Source organism: Plecotus auritus, assembly GCF_963455305.1.
Source record: "Plecotus auritus genome assembly, chromosome: 5".
Taxonomy (NCBI): domain Eukaryota; kingdom Metazoa; phylum Chordata; class Mammalia; order Chiroptera; family Vespertilionidae; genus Plecotus; species Plecotus auritus.
The window spans coordinates 165,961,214-165,977,811 of NC_137776.1; the positions used below are offsets into that span (position 1 = coordinate 165,961,214).

At 45.9% G+C, this 16,598-nt stretch overlaps 3 protein-coding genes across 3 annotated transcripts in view; 1 reads left to right on the top strand and 2 right to left on the bottom strand.

The window, feature by feature from the left end:
• Nucleotides 1-654: 654 nt before the first annotated feature.
• Nucleotides 655-1,953, bottom strand: ACTL7B (actin like 7B; the record flags this gene model as incomplete). The annotated part of the gene is made up of 1 exon (XM_080667849.1): nt 655-1,953. The coding sequence occupies exon 1, from the start codon at nt 1,897-1,899 to the stop codon at nt 655-657; it is 1,245 nt and encodes a 414-aa protein (XP_080523975.1). The 5' UTR covers nt 1,900-1,953.
• Nucleotides 1,954-5,904: 3,951 nt separating this feature from the next.
• ACTL7A (actin like 7A) lies at nt 5,905-7,242 on the top strand (the record flags this gene model as incomplete). Its single annotated transcript, XM_080668161.1, has 1 exon — nt 5,905-7,242. Exon 1 carries the CDS (start codon nt 5,920-5,922, stop codon nt 7,240-7,242), a length of 1,323 nt encoding a protein of 440 aa, XP_080524287.1. The 5' UTR covers nt 5,905-5,919.
• Nucleotides 7,243-8,900: 1,658 nt separating this feature from the next.
• ELP1 (elongator acetyltransferase complex subunit 1) overlaps nt 8,901-16,598 on the bottom strand; it is a 60,968-nt gene continuing 53,270 nt past the window's right edge. Inside the window, exons 34-37 of the mRNA XM_080667643.1 lie at nt 16,306-16,433; nt 15,735-15,886; nt 13,769-13,844; nt 8,901-10,491 (exon numbers count right to left, since the gene is read on the bottom strand). Coding sequence (XP_080523769.1) covers nt 10,424-10,491; nt 13,769-13,844; nt 15,735-15,886; nt 16,306-16,433 — 424 coding nt within the window. The 3' untranslated portion in view covers nt 8,901-10,423. The remainder of the gene's footprint in view (nt 10,492-13,768; nt 13,845-15,734; nt 15,887-16,305; nt 16,434-16,598) is intronic.

Below are 16,598 nucleotides of genomic sequence, written 5' to 3' on the forward strand. Positions count from 1 at the left end.
GAGAACCACGTGATTTCCAAAGGACCCTCTGGTTCCTCCAACATCTTCTGGATTCAGTGACTGCAGAAACAGCTGCAATTTTGGCTGAAGTTGGAAGGCGGACGGGTAGAAATGGCCTCTCCACTCAGGAGAGGCACACCTGTGGGCTGCGCCTCTGAAGAGGGCAGGCAGTGAGGGGAGGACAGGGAGGGAGCCTGGGGCAATCAGCAATGATGCAGCTATGGGCAGGCGACAGGAGGTGAAGTCAGACACCTGCTTGTCAGTGTCCCCCCACCTCTTAACTACATAACCTAAGCTGGTCCCTTAATCCAAGCCTTCATGTCCCACATGGTTTCTGGACAGATGAGCAAGCAATGTGTCTGCTGAATTGGGTTTTGAGCCCTGAGGAGCTAATGGAACAGGAAGCCATACTTGGGGCTCTGTGATGATGTCACCCTCATGAGGAGAGGGGCCACCCCCTGCTGCTCCCCACCCAGCAGAGCAAAAGGTGCTGCTACCTCTAAACCCAACTCCCCATCACCTCCTGTTATCAGACTAAAGCAAGAAATCCAGACTGAACAAGAGCCGTTGTGTTAAATGTTTATGTGAAACTCTGTAAATGTATAGAGTGGCCTAAGGTCGCCTGCCCACAAGGCCTGGCCTGCCGGGCCGCACTCAGCACTTGGTGTGGATGGCTGCACTGCCCCGCTCCTCAAACTCTTCCTTGCTGACCCAGAGCTGCTGGAAGGCCTGCAGGGAGGCCAGGATGGAGCCACCGGTCCACACGGAGCTCTTCCTCTCAGAAGCCGCAGCCACGGTGGGGCTGTCCCCGGGGCACAGGAGGCTCAGCTCCCTCTGGAAGCGCTCAGGGAAGCCGTCCAGCATGGTGCAGCCGCCACACAGCAGCACGTTGGCGGCCATCTCCTCCTTCAAGCCCGCCTCCTGGCAGTGGCCCAGGCAAGTGGCTGTGAGCGCGGGGAGGCCGGGCAGGCTGCTGCCCACCAGCGTGGGCTTGAAGAGCATCTCGGCGCACTGGAAGCGCTCGTGGCCAATGGTGATGACCTTGCCATCGGGGAGCTCGTAGTCCACGCGCAGCTCTTCCAGGGCCAGACAGACCTCCTTCTCGGGCTGCAAGGCCGAGTAGCAGCACGTCTTCTTGATGTGCTCCACGATGTGCAGGTGGTCGTCCGTGAACTTGTGGCCCGCCTCGTTGAGCAGCTGCAGCAGGTAGTTGGTGAGGTCGCCCCCGGCGTAGTCAGTGCGGCCTGCCAGGCCTGGCAGCACGTTGCCCTCTGAGATGGGGACCACGTGCGAGACGCCATGTCCACTCTCTACCACCATTCCCGTGGTCTTGCCATAGGAGTAGATGGACAGCAGCGACTGGGATGTCACATGCATGGCAGGGATGCCAAAGGTCTCGAACATGAGCTCCGCATACTTCTCCCGGTTGCTGCTGGGGCTGAGCGGGGGGTCGGAGACCAGCACGGCATGCTCCTCGGGGAGGATCCTCATGGCCGTGTGGAAGATGTACTCCCAGATGCTCTGGACGCAGTCCCAGTCCACCACAACGCCGTACTTTAGAGGGTTAACCAGCTTCAGCGGTGCCTCCATGTTGAGCAGCTCGTGGCCCACGTAGGTATTCTTGCGGGTGTCGCCCACCTGGGAGCAGCACTTGCCCACGGTGGAGGAGATGAAGTAGGTGGGCCTCGGCTCTCCTGCGTAGCCACACTTACAGTACTGCGAGCCCAGGTCGATGATGAGCGCCTTGACCCTGCGCACATACTTGGGCTTCGCCTTCAGCTGAGTGGCTGAACTTCTGTCCCGAATGCAGGCATCTGGAGCTGACAGCATTCCTGCCTCTCCAGGGTCACCCTGAGCCGTGCCCGTGGGCATGGGGCTTGAGCTGCTCCTCGTTGCCATCTGCCTTCCTTGCTCACCTTTCTCGCTTCCACATCGTAGAGCTCAGTGGAGAGAAATGAGGGTCCACCTCCAGCAGTGCCTCAGCAGCCACTCAGGATTGTGATGTCACTGGAGGCTGGTCCATTCCAGCAGTCAGGGGAGGCTTGGCCTTGGCTCCATGATCTGTCATCCCACCCCCATCTGCCTAACTTGACTTTGCACAGGACATACTAAGTGGCCAGCATAGTTTTAGAAACCCAAACAAAACGGGTCTCAGAGGTTTCTTCTCCTGCTCTCTTAGTTCCCTGTTCCTATTCGCCTACTCAGACTGGACACCTTTCCCTCCTCTGCTTCCTGGCTGCAAGGATGATGCATATTTGAGCCCTTACAGTAAGCCAGGCACTGTACCAGACACCTCACGTTATTTCACAGAATCCCATGAGGTAGGCAGAGCTGAGGAAATCGAGGCTCAGAATTCCAATGACTTGCCCATGAACAGACAGCTCTTGGAGTGTTTGTACTTTAACCCAAGTTCATGCAACTTCAATGCACCAAGTCTCCTAAAGAGTGTGAGGGCCCCAACAGCACTTTCATTCCTCCAACATTTAAAGGGGTTTGTGGTGGGTCCAGCCCCGTACAGTCTGCTGGTGATAGATAGGAACTCAGCCACAACCAGAGCCCAGTCTAGGTGAGAAGATGGAATGGATGCAGAGGAGTTTGCAGGTTTAAGTCCATTGGGAGAGCAGAGGTGCACAGAGGGGAGCACTCATTGGAGGGGGCAGTCAGAAGGTTCCCTAGAGAGGTGATGCTTAAGTCGAGTTCTGGAAGATACACGGGGATCTGTCAGGTAGTTAAGAGGCGGGAAAGGCATCCCCAGCAGAAAGGAGAGCCTGAGCAAAGGCTCAGAGGGGGCCATGGTGGGGAACTGCCTGTAGCTCAGGTGTTTGGAAAAATGGATGAAGCTAAGGGTCATGGAGCCAACCAGGCAGGGCTCAAATGCTAGGAGTAGGAGCTTGGATTGAATTGAAGACAGCTGGAAACTATAAAGACTCCAAGCAGAGGAGTGGTCAGATTTGACTTCCAGATAATTTTAGAAAGATCTGTGTTTAGCTATAAAATAAAGGTACAAAACTCTGAGGCCTGAAAAGAGAATTGAAGAAATTCTTGTAAGACTCGAAGGTGGCCTAAACTAGGGCTGTGATAATGTGGAAGAGAAGAGACAGGTTCTAGAAAAGTTTAGAAGGTAGAATCTAATCTAACTGGTTGGCTCCCCAACTATCCTCAATTCAATCCAAGCTCTTACTCTAGCATTTGAGGCCTTCTCTGGTCGGCTCGTGTGCCATCTCTAGCCTTACAAACTGCATTTACATTAGATTATCAGATCAGATGTGGAGAGTGAGGAAGAAAGAATAATGCCCCTCTCCCTGCCCCCAAAATGTCCACATCTTTAACCCCTGGAACCTGTGACTATGTTACCTTTCATGGCAGAGGACTTCGCAGATGTGAGTTAAGGGGTTTGAGATGGGGAGGTTAACTACCCTGGAGTACCCAGGTGGGCTCAAAGGAATCACAAGGATCTTAATAAGATAAAGACAGGAGAGTCAGGTCGGAGAAAATGTGGCAAAGAAGCAGAAGGCGGAGAAGTCTTTGAAGATGAAGGAAGGGGCCACAAGGAAATAAATGAGCCCCTAGAGCCTCCAGAAGGAACAGGGCTCTGCCCACACCTTGATTTTATCCCACGAAGACCAACTGTGGACTTTTAACCTCCATCTCAGAATTATGAGATAATAAATTTGTGTTTTAAGCCATTAAACTTGTGATCATTCATTACAGCAGCAATGGAGGCCCCTCCAGAAACCCAGGACAGTGAAAAATGTACTAAGCAGCTGCAGATTTCTCAAAATTCACGAGGGGGATTGAGGAGAAGGATAATAGATCATTCTAAGTTAAATACGCCTTATCATGCAAGTTCTTCTGAAATAAAGTCCAACAATCCAAGTTGGCCATGGAAACCCCTGAATAGCAGAAGCAAGTAAACTATTTTTCAGGTAGCCAGGCATTAAGAAAAGTGCTTTCCTATCCTTTCAAAATTCTGTGCTTTTTCACCCTCTAGTCAATGAACTAAGAAGCTGAGATTTTGTTTCTGAGATGGCAGCTTAGCCACCTTCATCAGGTAGTCATAAGGCTCATGAGACTGGACTTGGTCCTTTTCTTCACACACAGCCCACAAAGAGCCAAGAACACCCCCAATAACCGTCTTAAAGGAGAAAGCCCACCATTGTAGTGACTGTCTCTTTTATGAAAAGCACGTGACTGCACAACGTAAGATTGGGTTCTGGGAGCCTTGAGGGTGGCAGCTGTCAGCACCAACACACGCCCAGCTTCAAAGATGGCATGGGAGACCTATGTCGGGTCCCATCAAGGTGTGTCCACAGCACACCCCTGGGAAGAAGTCGTAGTTAGGAGAGCTTGGCCACAGCTGGCTGGACCATCCTTGGGTGAGTTATGCACCTAAGAACCTCAATGTTGTCATCAGTGGGACTCTGTAGAGTCAAATTTCATTGCTGAACCAAAGACCTAAATAAAGGATAAATATGTGTACAAATATGTGTCCAAAAATAATTCCTCTGCAGATTGTCCCAAGGAATAAATGAGTTCCTTGAACAAGTTCTTGGTACAAGCACAACGGCAATTATTTCTGCTAAAATCTAAGCCAGATAGTGTCAACTCCCTGCTCAAAATTCTCTAGCCCTAACCGGTTTGGCTCAGTGGATAGAGCGTCGGCCTGCGGACTCAAGGATCCCAGGTTCGATTCCGATCAAGGGCATGTACCTTGGTTGCGGGCACATCCCCAGTGGGGGTGTGTACAGGAGGCAGCTGATCGATGTTTCTCATCGATATTTCTAACTATCCCTCTCCCTTCCTCTCTGTAAGAAATCAATAAAATATATTTTTAAAAAAAATTCTCTAGTGTTTTCTGACCTCATGCAGAACCAGAGCCAAAGTCCTACACTGGCCCATGAGGCCCAATGTGAGCTGCTGGCCCTCCCTATCTCCCTAGTTCCTCTATCTCATGTGCTGTTCCTCACTCTTTCCACTCCAGCCACACTCATCTTTTGGGGATCTTCTAACTTGGGGGCTGACAAGCTTTTTCTGTAAAGGGCCAGGTGGTCAATATTTACTTTCTACTTTGCGAGCCACTGCAGTCTTTGTTGCAATGACTCAACAAACGCAGCCATAGACAGTGGCTGTGCTCCAATAAAAATTTACAAAGACAGGCTGCAGGCCCTAGTTTGCTGACCCCTGCTTTAACGCATCAGATGCACTTCTGCTTCCAGTCCTCTACATCTGCCACTCGGATATGTACACGGCATTCTCCCTCACTTCCTGCAGGCCTTCACTCAGTCACTTCCAGGGAGCCCTGCCCAGGCACAGCAACACAGCCACCCTCCCCATCCCCTTTCCCGGCTTTGTTTTTCTCTTCTGCCCTTAACATCTTCATATACATACATATATAGTGTCCCCCCAAAATGTAGACACACTTTAACTGTTGATAGCTCAATTTTGAAAATGAAAATGAAGTGCCTTTATTATATATATATATATATATATGTGTGTGTGTGTGTGTGTGTGTGTATATATATATATATGCTATATATATATATGCTATATATATATAATTTGCTTATTGTCTGTCTCCCCAACTCCCACTGATTAGCATATAAGCTCTAAAAGGGCTGAGAATTTTCTTTTTCTTACTCTGCCTTGTATTTTCAGCTGCCTGAACACTGCAAGCATTCAATAAATACTGACTGGATGACTCAGGTTTATTACAAAATCGAGGAAAAGGTAAATCTCCATAAAACACTACCCAAATCAACCCTACATTGGGACAAGGTTTCCCAGTATCTAGTAAGCCCCAGGTCACTAGGTTATGTCATAATCAGTGATGTCATCATTGTGGACATTCTCAAGTTGCCTTCTGATTTCAGCCTTTCCAGCCTTGAAGCCTGTGGGATCAAGGAACTTTCTGAGAGCGAGATGGCTCTTGATAGCACGTGGGCTCCGCAGGCAGGGATCATAGGGGATGGGCCTGACAAGGGGAAGGGCGAACAGGCCTCCCTGAACACAGAGGCCCTCCAGACTGCCTCCCTAAAATGTGGTCCAGCAAAGCGTGCCGTGTGGGTCCACCGGAACTGTTTGGAGCCAGAAGAGCCTACGAAATCAGGAGAAGTCAGGGAGAAGCCCCAGGTAAAAGTGACCAAAGCGGTGGTTGTGGACCTTGGCACTGGCTACTGTAAATGCGGCTTTGCTGGGCTGCCAAGGCCCACCCACAAGATCTCATCGACAGTGGGCAAGCCCTACATGGAGACCACCAAAACTGGGGACAAACGCAAAGAGACCTTCGTGGGGCAGGAGCTCATCAATCCGGACGTTCGTCTCAAGCTAGTTAATCCTCTGCGGCATGGCGTCATCGTGGACTGGGACTCAGTGCAGGGCATCTGGGAATATATCTTCCATAAAGAGATGAAGATCGCCCCAGAGGAGCATGCGGTCTTGGTTTCAGACCCACCGCTGAGCCCACACACCAACAGAGAGAAGTATGCTGAAATGCTGTTTGAGACCTTCAGCACTCCTGCGATGCACATCGCCTACCAGTCCCGCCTGTCCATGTACTCCTATGGAAGGACCTCCGGCCTGGTCGTGGAGGTGGGCCATGGTGTGTCCTACGTCGTCCCCATCTACGAAGGTTATCCTTTGCCCAGCATCACGGGGCGGCTGGACTATTCGGGCTCTGATCTGACAAACTACTTGATGGGCCTGATGAACAGTTCGGGAAAACACTTCACCGAGGCCCAGAAGGGCATTGTGGAGGACATCAAGAAGAAATGCTGCTTTGTGGCCCTGGACCCCATCGAAGAGAAGAAAGTCCCAGAGACTAAGCACATGATCCAGTACACCCTGCCCGATGGGCAGCAGATATACCTAGGCCAGGAAAGGTTCCTCTGCTCAGAGATGTTCTTCAAGCCTTCCCTGATCAGGTCCATGCAGCTGGGCCTCCACACCCAGACAGTGTCCTGCCTGAACAAGTGCGACATCGCCCTCAAACGGGACCTCATGGGGAATATCCTGCTCTGTGGGGGGAGCACTATGCTCAGTGGTTTCCCTAACCGTCTGCAGAGGGAGCTGAGCAGCTTGTGTCCCAATGACACCCCCCAGGTAAACGTGCTGCCCGAGAGAGAGACTTCGGTGTGGACGGGTGGCTCCATCCTGGCATCGCTCCATGGCTTCCAGCCACTGTGGGTCCACCGCTTTGAGTATGAGGAACATGGGCCTTTCTTCATCTACAGAAGGTGCTTCTGAACGCGGATGAAGCATGGTCGCTGTGGCTGCCAGGTATCAGCTTTGCTGGGTGAGCACCCACCCCACACATAGGCCCGGCACGTTCACTCCGACAGCATTAAACACTCTGTTCCCCTCCACAGTGTTTCTCTATTTCCTGACTTAATGAGAACAACTCCATACCTGCAGCTCTGCCTTAAAATATACGTTTGCCAACACAAAGGTGGAGGTGGGGGGTGGAGGGACTAGCTCTAAAATGGTGCTGTCTCTTATTTTGTAATTTCCTACTTTAGGAACTACTGTATTGTTAAGATCTGCTTGAAAGGGGAAGTATGATGATAGATTATATGCTGTTGTGACATATAAGACCCCCCCTTTTTATTGACAGCATTACAGATGTCCCCCATTTCCTCTTTTGCCTCCCCCCACCGTCCCTGCCCCATCCCAGGCCTTCACTGCACTACTGTGTCCGTGGGCTATTAAGTTCACCAAAATCCCTTCTGATGAACACCAATAGAAGTATGCTGTCAAGGTTCATTCTCCCACAACGCACCTAAACATCAGTGTCCGGCCTCCAGGAGGGGATCACATGAGTTACTAGCATTATCTTAGACTTCTCTCTCTTACACAGGAGCCCAAAAGTCTTACTATGGCCTTGAGTCTCCTGTAACCCCCACTGCCCCCACCCTAACCCCACAAAGACACACATTCACGCACTCACAGGAGAGCTATGGCATCTCTACCACCCCCAGGGAGAAGCTCTCCAGAACCACCCTCAGAGCCTCCAGGTTTGCCTAGACTCCCCTGAAAGACCTACATGGCAGATCCTGGGTCCTGGCCTGGTGAGGAAGCACTGCTGGCTGGCACCAGCAAGCTGCAGTAGAGCAGCAAAGATAGCCCCAGACGGGCACCTGGAGTGCCTACAGTTCAGCAAGGATGACAGCCTTACCTTGTAGTATTGGGAATCAGCTAGGAGTTGGGTACACTGACATGAGAAAGAGGTATGTCTTGCTCACGTCAGTTTCTGCCCAAACCACTCACGTGTCGACATTGCATGAACAAAGAGGTGAATACTTTTACTAAGTATTTGGAAATCATCTTAGACTCTCAAACGGAAGCAATTTTGACCCCCAGGGGACATTGGCAATGTCTGAAGATGTTTTTGGTTGTCATAACAGGAGTGGGGAGTATGAAATACTGGCATCTAAGAGTAGAGGCCAGGGATTTGTTTAAACACCCCACAATGCGCAGGACACCTCCCTACAACAAAGAATGATATGCCCCAAAGTGTCAAAAGTGCCAAGGCTGTCCAGGCCAGGTGGCGCAGTTGGTTGGGGTGTCATTCTGTAAACCACACAAAAAAGTTGTGGGTTCAATTTCTAGTCAGAGCACAAACCCAGGTTGTGGCATGAACTTGCTTTGGGATACAGTCCAAATTGGGGGGAAGAGCTATATACTCTTTCCTAAAACTTCACCAAATCCTTCCCCAGAATAAGGCATTCACCACTCCCAGGAGTTCCTCCTTTCCCCATACTGCATTCTTCCTCAACTTTGCCTTTAATTTGGAAGGTCTGCTCCCACCTGCTACTTCTCAAAGTGAACAAAATTCCATCTTGCTCCTATGAGAGACAGTAATTGATAGTAAACTGAATTGAAAGAATTCACACAAGTTCTTTCTTGTTGCTTCACTACATTATTTTAAGAAAACTTACCATCCACGAAATCACACCATTATCAAGTCACATTTACTTGTATTTCCAATCCATCAGCAAGCCCCTTTACTATTACCCATACCAAGAGCACTGAAACTTATTAAAATGTCATAGCAGTTATCATGCTCATTTATCCATGCCAAAGGGGAGCCACAAAGCACTTTGAGCCTTTCAGTGTTGGGAACGTAATTACAGCAAATCCATATGGGTATGAACCAAAAAGCCAATTTCTCCTAAGCAGGATGTACATATTTTTATCTCTTCTTTTTCGTTATATTTTGTGAAAATTTTCAGACACACGGAAAAGTTGAATTACACAGGGAACACACCTAGATTCTACAACTAACATTTTGCTATATTAAGAAAAGTCTGAAATTATAATTCTGGATATACCTATACTCAGAATCAAAAGCAGCATTTCCAGTTAGTTTATGTAGAGTGATGAAGATCTGGGTCTGGCACTAAAGGCATGGAAGAAATTTTTAATCTTACCTAAGAGCCCCAAAACTAGCATCAAGATGACATGAGCTTTTTCTAGACTGACCAAAAAGAGAAAATATTATCATTTCTTTCAAAGAAAATAATTAAAAGATAGAGGTCCATTAGGTACCATACAGAAAAAAAAAATGAAATGGTCTAGACAATGACAAAAACATTTTGTTAAAAGCAGCAGTATTTGGAGAAAAAGGAGTAACTCACAACCGTGCATGCCATCTGACGAACACTGTTCACCATAACAAATTGCATGATGCGTTTCAGAAATTCTACTCTGTTCTGCTAAGTCTCTAGCAGAAAACTCACAGGCAGTGAAAATAGTCCTTGTGGACACTGTAGTGATGGGAGGCTTACCCCAGTTATAACTGGGAGCACATAATCAGGTAAGATACTGCAAAATAACAGGTTAGCAGGGAAAAGCTTTGAATTTCAACGGATACAGCTAGCTTTTCATTCTGCTTTAGGTCAAGGTAAAAAAGCCATTGAAGTGATGAAATGTGACTAACTGTTGGGAGCACTAACAGCCATGTTGCTGATATACAATGCTCTCCTCCAGGAACATAAAGTAATTTCTTCACATGTTTGAGGTAGAAACCATGAAACATTATTCCCAATGAACTGAGGCACAAATTAATTATGTGACTTGTCTAAGGTCCCAATATGACTTAGACCTGCAACTGGGCATGAAACCCCAGCTCCTGTTTATCATAAATACCAGAAATAAGCTCTCAAACAGCACTAAATAAAAGAACACTAAACCTTACAAAATGATGCTATATTGACTAAAGATTAAAGTTTAGTGAATTAAAACTCTATGCAAAATAAAAGAAAATAGAATTGCGTGGTGTGTGCAGAGGTCTGCTGCACGGAGCAGCTCTCGGCAATGCGAAGGTAGATCATAGCCTTCTTTTTCCCGGTTCTCGGCAGCCAGGCCTGGAGGACTGAGGGGTGGAAAGAAAATGTCTTCTCTGCCGAGCCCTCCCAACGAGGAGCCGTCACTCTAACAGGCTCAGTTTCCACTGGGTTCTTTTGTTGATCATCGGCGGTATCAAAAACTCAGCATCTAGTACAAAGGAGAGAGATGGTGACAGGACACACTCTTTCTTGGTGGAGGGAGCTGGGGCAATAACTCTAATCTAAAACTGGGCCACTACAAGGCGACCATCAGAAGCAAGTTAATGTTTCTGTTACCTTCCAACCTCGATCAGAGCAAATGCAGCAAGGGAATTCCATTACAACTCCAGGCACATGGGGGAGAAGCAGGATAATGCCCACCGAGTGATTCCAAGTGAAAGAATGTCTTGTATTTCAAATGGGTGGTGGTCACAAGGCCATATTATATTCTATGAACTCCCATCAGACTACATCCACCTAGAATCTGTACATTTTACTCTATGTAAAATTTACCTCAACTGTAAGAGTAAAGAAACATGGGGCATGTATTCAATAAGTAAAGATACTGGACAGAAAATACTTTATGATAAAAAAAATTCTACAAGCACACTGATAAAAATGTCCCTACTTAAAAAAAAAGTGGAGGGGGGGGAAAATGCGTGAGGGAGCATTGTCATTGTTAGATAAAACTCCAGACCCTTTTCCAGTTAGATTTGTGGAATCTATTATCTAAGTATGAATCATATACAGGAAGCAGAGATATGAGAAATATGTCCATTAAAAGATGTTCTATCGCCAAAACCAGTTTGGCTCAGTGGATAGAGCGTCAGCCTGTGGACTGAAGGGTCCCAGTTTCGATTCCGGTCAAGGGCATGTAACTTGGTTGCGGGCACATCCCCAGTAGGAGGTGTACAAGAGGCAGCTGATCGATGTTTCTCTCTCATCGATGTTTCTGACTATCTATCCCTCTTCCTTCCTCTCTGTAAAAAATCAATAAAATATATATTTAAAAAAAAAAAATAAAAAAAAAATAAAAAAAAAGATGTTCTATCTTAGCAGGATTCATGATAAACTTCCAACAGTATGTCTGCACATATGAGCCATTTAGACATTAAAACTTATTTTCAAAAATATTTAACAATGTGAGAAAAATGCTCAAGAAAGTTTTTAAAAACATGGTTTCATATTATACATAAATATATGTATGTATACATATGACTAGAAATCATCAAATTTTAATTTTCTTTAACATACTTTTCTGTACAATCCAGACTTTCTCTACTAATCATATCACTTTTATAATTTCACATACAATTGCTGCTCTCTACTCCCTCCAAACAAAAACTATATAGATACAAAGACCACAGGAGGTTTTACTCATTTAAGAATAGATATTAGAAAAGGCTACTTAAATAAGTCCATTGTCAATAAGGCCCATAATTTCATATTAAATAGTGATTAATAAAATTTGACCTAAACTTTATCTGTTTTTTAAAGAAGAAAAAAAGTTATGAAAATATATCCTATCTTATTAAAAACTTAGGTATTACAATAATATTTGATTCCTAGACTTAACTAACAATAAATACCAAGTACTGAATCTGGAGGAAAATAATTACACTAAGTGTATGACAGCAGGACATGATGACTTCCATGTTTTCATGTTTGATTTCACAGGAACATTTACAAAAATATACCAAAGGCTTTATCAATTTTTCCAGGGACTTCTCTTAATTATTTGAGTCAAATCACTCTCATTTGAAGCACTTATTTTGTTATCAATTTTAATAAGTCCAACTAGATTATGACTTAAGCACGCCTCCAATAACACTCGAATCCATTTTATAAAATCGTGAATTTTTGCAACACTTGCAATCGATCTGCATGATGTTACACTGCGTTGCAAACATGAAACAATCAGAGAAAATGCCCACTGATCCCATTGGGATGTATGAATGTACTTAACGAGTACTGTTAGCTGGAGAGGACTCGCTGACAAATATTTGAGTGGAACAACTTTTGTGAGTAGTTCATCTTCTCTTTTCCTACATAATCTTGTAGCCACAAGGACATAGATAATACAAACTCAGATAATGAGGAGCCTCAAACTGCTCAGCTGGAAAGGAAGTGCTCTGCAAGGAGAGCCACCTAGACTACTCCAGGGAAAGGGGTGACTGATGTGACCTGCAGGTCAGCATCAGGCCAGCAAGAAGGAAAATGGGACAGAAATTACAACTGGCATAGTCACAGTACAAACTAAGTAATTATTAACCTGCTTCAGGTCTAAGATGAATTTGTAGCACCTCAGAAATAAGTATGCTTTGGGATCGATACCAAAAGCAGCTTGCCGGGAATGCAGTGGTACTATCCATATACATGTGCTTAGCTGGGATGAAAGGTAGTATAAGCCATTAAAGTTAAACTTAATAAAAACCCTCAAAGGCTATTTCAAATGTCATAAAAATGCTATTATAGTTCGGCATTTAATTGAAAAATTTTCAGAATGCTGCCTATCACATGCTAGAAAATAAAAATAGTAAAAACTGCCATTCTAAACATATCTCTAACCTTTCAAAGCTAAGAGATTGGTATCCTTGATTAATCCACCTGAAAGGCAAATATTCAGGTATCAAATTGATCTGTCAAAAGTTGCCATTCAACTTTCAAAAGAAAGCCTTTAGGACTTTTAACTTTGATGGATATGTAATCTAACTGAGAATCACCTCCCCCCATCAAACAAAACATTTTAGGTATAAGTAAACAGGAAATCCACATGCAATGTTAATGGTCTTCAGATTTGCTTTCAAATTACACTGTCAATCCTAAAGATGATCAAACAGGGGTCCTCAAACTTTTTAAACAGGGGGCCAGTTCACTGTCCCTCAGACCGTTGGAGGGCCGGACTATAGTTTAAAAAAAAAACTATGAACAAATTCCTATGCACACTGCTGGCCCGGGACGAGTCGACTGCTAAGCAGGACAGGCAGCTGCACCTGGCGGGCCGGATAAATGTCCTCGGCGGGCCGCATGTGGCCCGCGGGCCGTAGTTTGAGGACCCCTGAGAAGGTCCAGCTCTTAAGGATTATGAAAAGATCCCAAAGTTGCAAATGTGAAACTCCCATCGCCAAAAATTATGATTCAGGAGAATCTTTAAACTGTATGTGTAAATTCAACCGTTTAGACTCAAATTTCAACTATGGTGTGCTGGTGCAGGCAAGAATATGCCACTGTACTGACAAGTGTACAATAGAACAACTGAAAAAAACACTTATACGTTTAAAGTCATGTTGGATTCCCCACCCACCAACTTCCCACCATTAGACGCATTAAACTCATTTTACTAAAGATGCAGTCTTAGATTCTCACCTTAAACTGCTGAATTCTCAACACATACAGAAAGATACTCCTGCTTAGTACTGTAATAATTCAGAGGGAAAAATACTAACCAAGAACAGGAGCTGAAGTCTTCTGTTGTTGATAAGAAGCCATGATACTGTTGGAAGTAGAATTGGGACCCAGAACCTAAGCAGAAAGTAGACTGTATCAGCAAAGATGACCTCATACTTCTGACAATGCGGTACCAAAGGCCAGACCTCTGCCAGCAGGAAATAGCCCGTCATTTTCATTGGATAGTAGCAAATACAGTAATTCTCTTTTCCTATGTGATTTTAATTTGCCTGTTTCTCCATTTTCAACTCAGGCCTCTAAATCTCCTTTCTACCAGAAGAACAAGGTAATGATGGGGGTTAAAGAAAAGGAAATCTAGGTACCTCTCCTCATGTGGAGTCTGACTCTCTCATGTGTGCGGGGTTCCCATACATATGTCTGTATTAAGTTTGGTTGTTTTCTCTTGCTAAAGAAAAAGGAAAGAAAATCTACAACAATATGCGCCTGATCCTTTCACATGAGCAAGCCAGACCCTGAGGGAGAGGGAATAGTACAAGAGACTATAGAACACACAGAGTATCAAATTGTACTCAGAGATTTATGGGAATTCTTACAATAAGATAAAAAGGTGCGTACCATGGGACAGAGTGAAAATTCTGCATGTGTTCAAGGTAAACAAGGGACTTCCAGAGCTGCACAAGCCTGAGGGTGTGCATGCCAGGCCCTCCGTTTGCCTCCACTCAGTTCTGCAGGGTGAAGTGCAGGCAGCGCCCCTGGTGGCACCCTCAGCAGCAATGACTTGCTCCAAGCACTCTCACGTGACTCACGGTATCCTGCACTTATGCCATTACCATACTTTAGCAACCAAAACCAAACCACAATATTCCTGGTCATTTTCCCTAAAAGACTTATCAAGTTGGTGACTTAGAGGTTAGTATGATCTGAATAGGGGAGGGGAGGAGAGGGGAAGAGAAGCATTATAAACTGCTAGCTTTGAAATCACTAGAGTTTTAAAGGTGATCACATTTCTTCTAGGAAATACCTATTATAGTAAGTCCAAATATTTGTGAGGGTAATCATTTTTAGTTGCTTTTATTTTTATGGTTTGTAAGATGCTTTTCATCTCTCCTCTTATTTAACATGAAAACATATCAGAAGGTGTACAGGGGAAGTATTATCCCTTTGTGAGGCGTCGAGGCCCAGTACACTTGTGTGTTTCCAACATCCTCTCTCAGAGCCCCAAGCCCACCCTTCCATACACTGCTGGGGCTGGGAGCCTGAGAAGACACTCCCTGTCAGCTGCTCCCCACCAGAGGGAGAGAGCAGGAATCTGCTCCTTCGTCCGCTTCCTTTCACTCCACAGTAGCTCTTTACACCATCAGCAGCTGCTCATTCGTGTCAGTTCATTTCGATACAGAGAACTAGCATCGTTATGCCCCCTCAGAAATACCAGCCCCAGCTGGCTGGCACCCTCTTCCCAGAGGGTCAGGACCCAGCTCAGCAGGGCCCAGCCTGCGAACCTCTAAATCCTAACAACCCCAAACTCTCCCTTTTGCTCTTTCAGCAGTTTCCCACGGTTACTGTCATTCTTGATGGCACACAAACACCCCTCAGCATAATCAGAAGTAACAAGTCAGATTTAACATCAAACAAAAGGAAGAGCAGTTATCTGGGCTTCCTTTAGCGAACTCTGATACCACCCTTAAGTCTGAACACTCCTCACGCCCACTCCAAGCTCATCGAAGGACAGGGGCAACTGTCTGACTGTCCCATATTCCACAGGACAGTGTTCCATGCAGAGAGGAGAAATAAAAAGGAACACAACGCAGCCACGGTGTAACAGTCGCTGTACAGTCAAACAAAATCTTAGCGATCGCTTCAACGTAAGTCTCAGATAACTGAACTGTGGCAAAGTATGTTTTAAGGACAGCAAAGTCTTTTGCTTCGACTTGTAAGAGATTGTGTGAGTTACATAACCTGTGAAATGATGAACAAATGCACCTTCTGTCTTTGAGGAAAACTTACAGGCGTAACTGAGTGCTGGTGGCTGAGAGTCCAGATTTCTGGAAGGGACTTCTCCATTAGCTTCAGGGTATCTTCGAAGGCCTTCTGCAATTCTCTTCCTTGCTCATCGAACTCGAAGAGAAAGAGCACCTTTAAAATGCAGTGTATTTCATCTAGGACAGAAACGTGAGGGAGAGTTCAATTGTATCCACAGTTTCTCATATAAAAAACATTTAATATCACACTACAGTTGCCATCTCCCACATTTTCTTCTCTCTTCCCCAAAGCTGGAGTAATTCGACACATCTACTACAACAGGATAAAACACACTCAGGGCCCTGGCAGGAAGCGGTGTCCCACAGCCCTTCATCTTGCCTCAGTGCTCGGCTCTCCCAGCTCAGGTACCGGGATGCCAATAGAAGGAGGCTTCTGGTGACCGGCTGGGAAGGGCTGTTTCAGGAATGTGCCCTAAAATGACACTTCCTGTTGACAGTTTTGGTCTTTCCTCTAGTTGGAGAAATTCTGTCTGTCTGTGCTGTCCATTTACTATCTGTCTGTGGGCAGGAACTGTCAGTCAGTATTGAGCAGATACCTTTCAATTTTTCAATGCCCTGCACCACTTCGTTCAAAGCCTCCAAAAGGGCCAGCTCCTCCAGGGGGTTTCCTTCTTTGAGGCTGTGCTTCTTCCGCTCTGCCTTACGGCGATTCTTAGATGATCGCCTGTTAGAAATTAGAGAGCTATTTATAAAGGGCTCTTCTTGTGCTGAACATATTAAAATGAATGTACCTGTTGGCCACTAACTTTCTGAGAAACCAGGCTCTACAGATGGTATCTGTACTTGGGAGAAATGGTAATGAGGTGTTAAAAGTGATTTAAAAAACCCC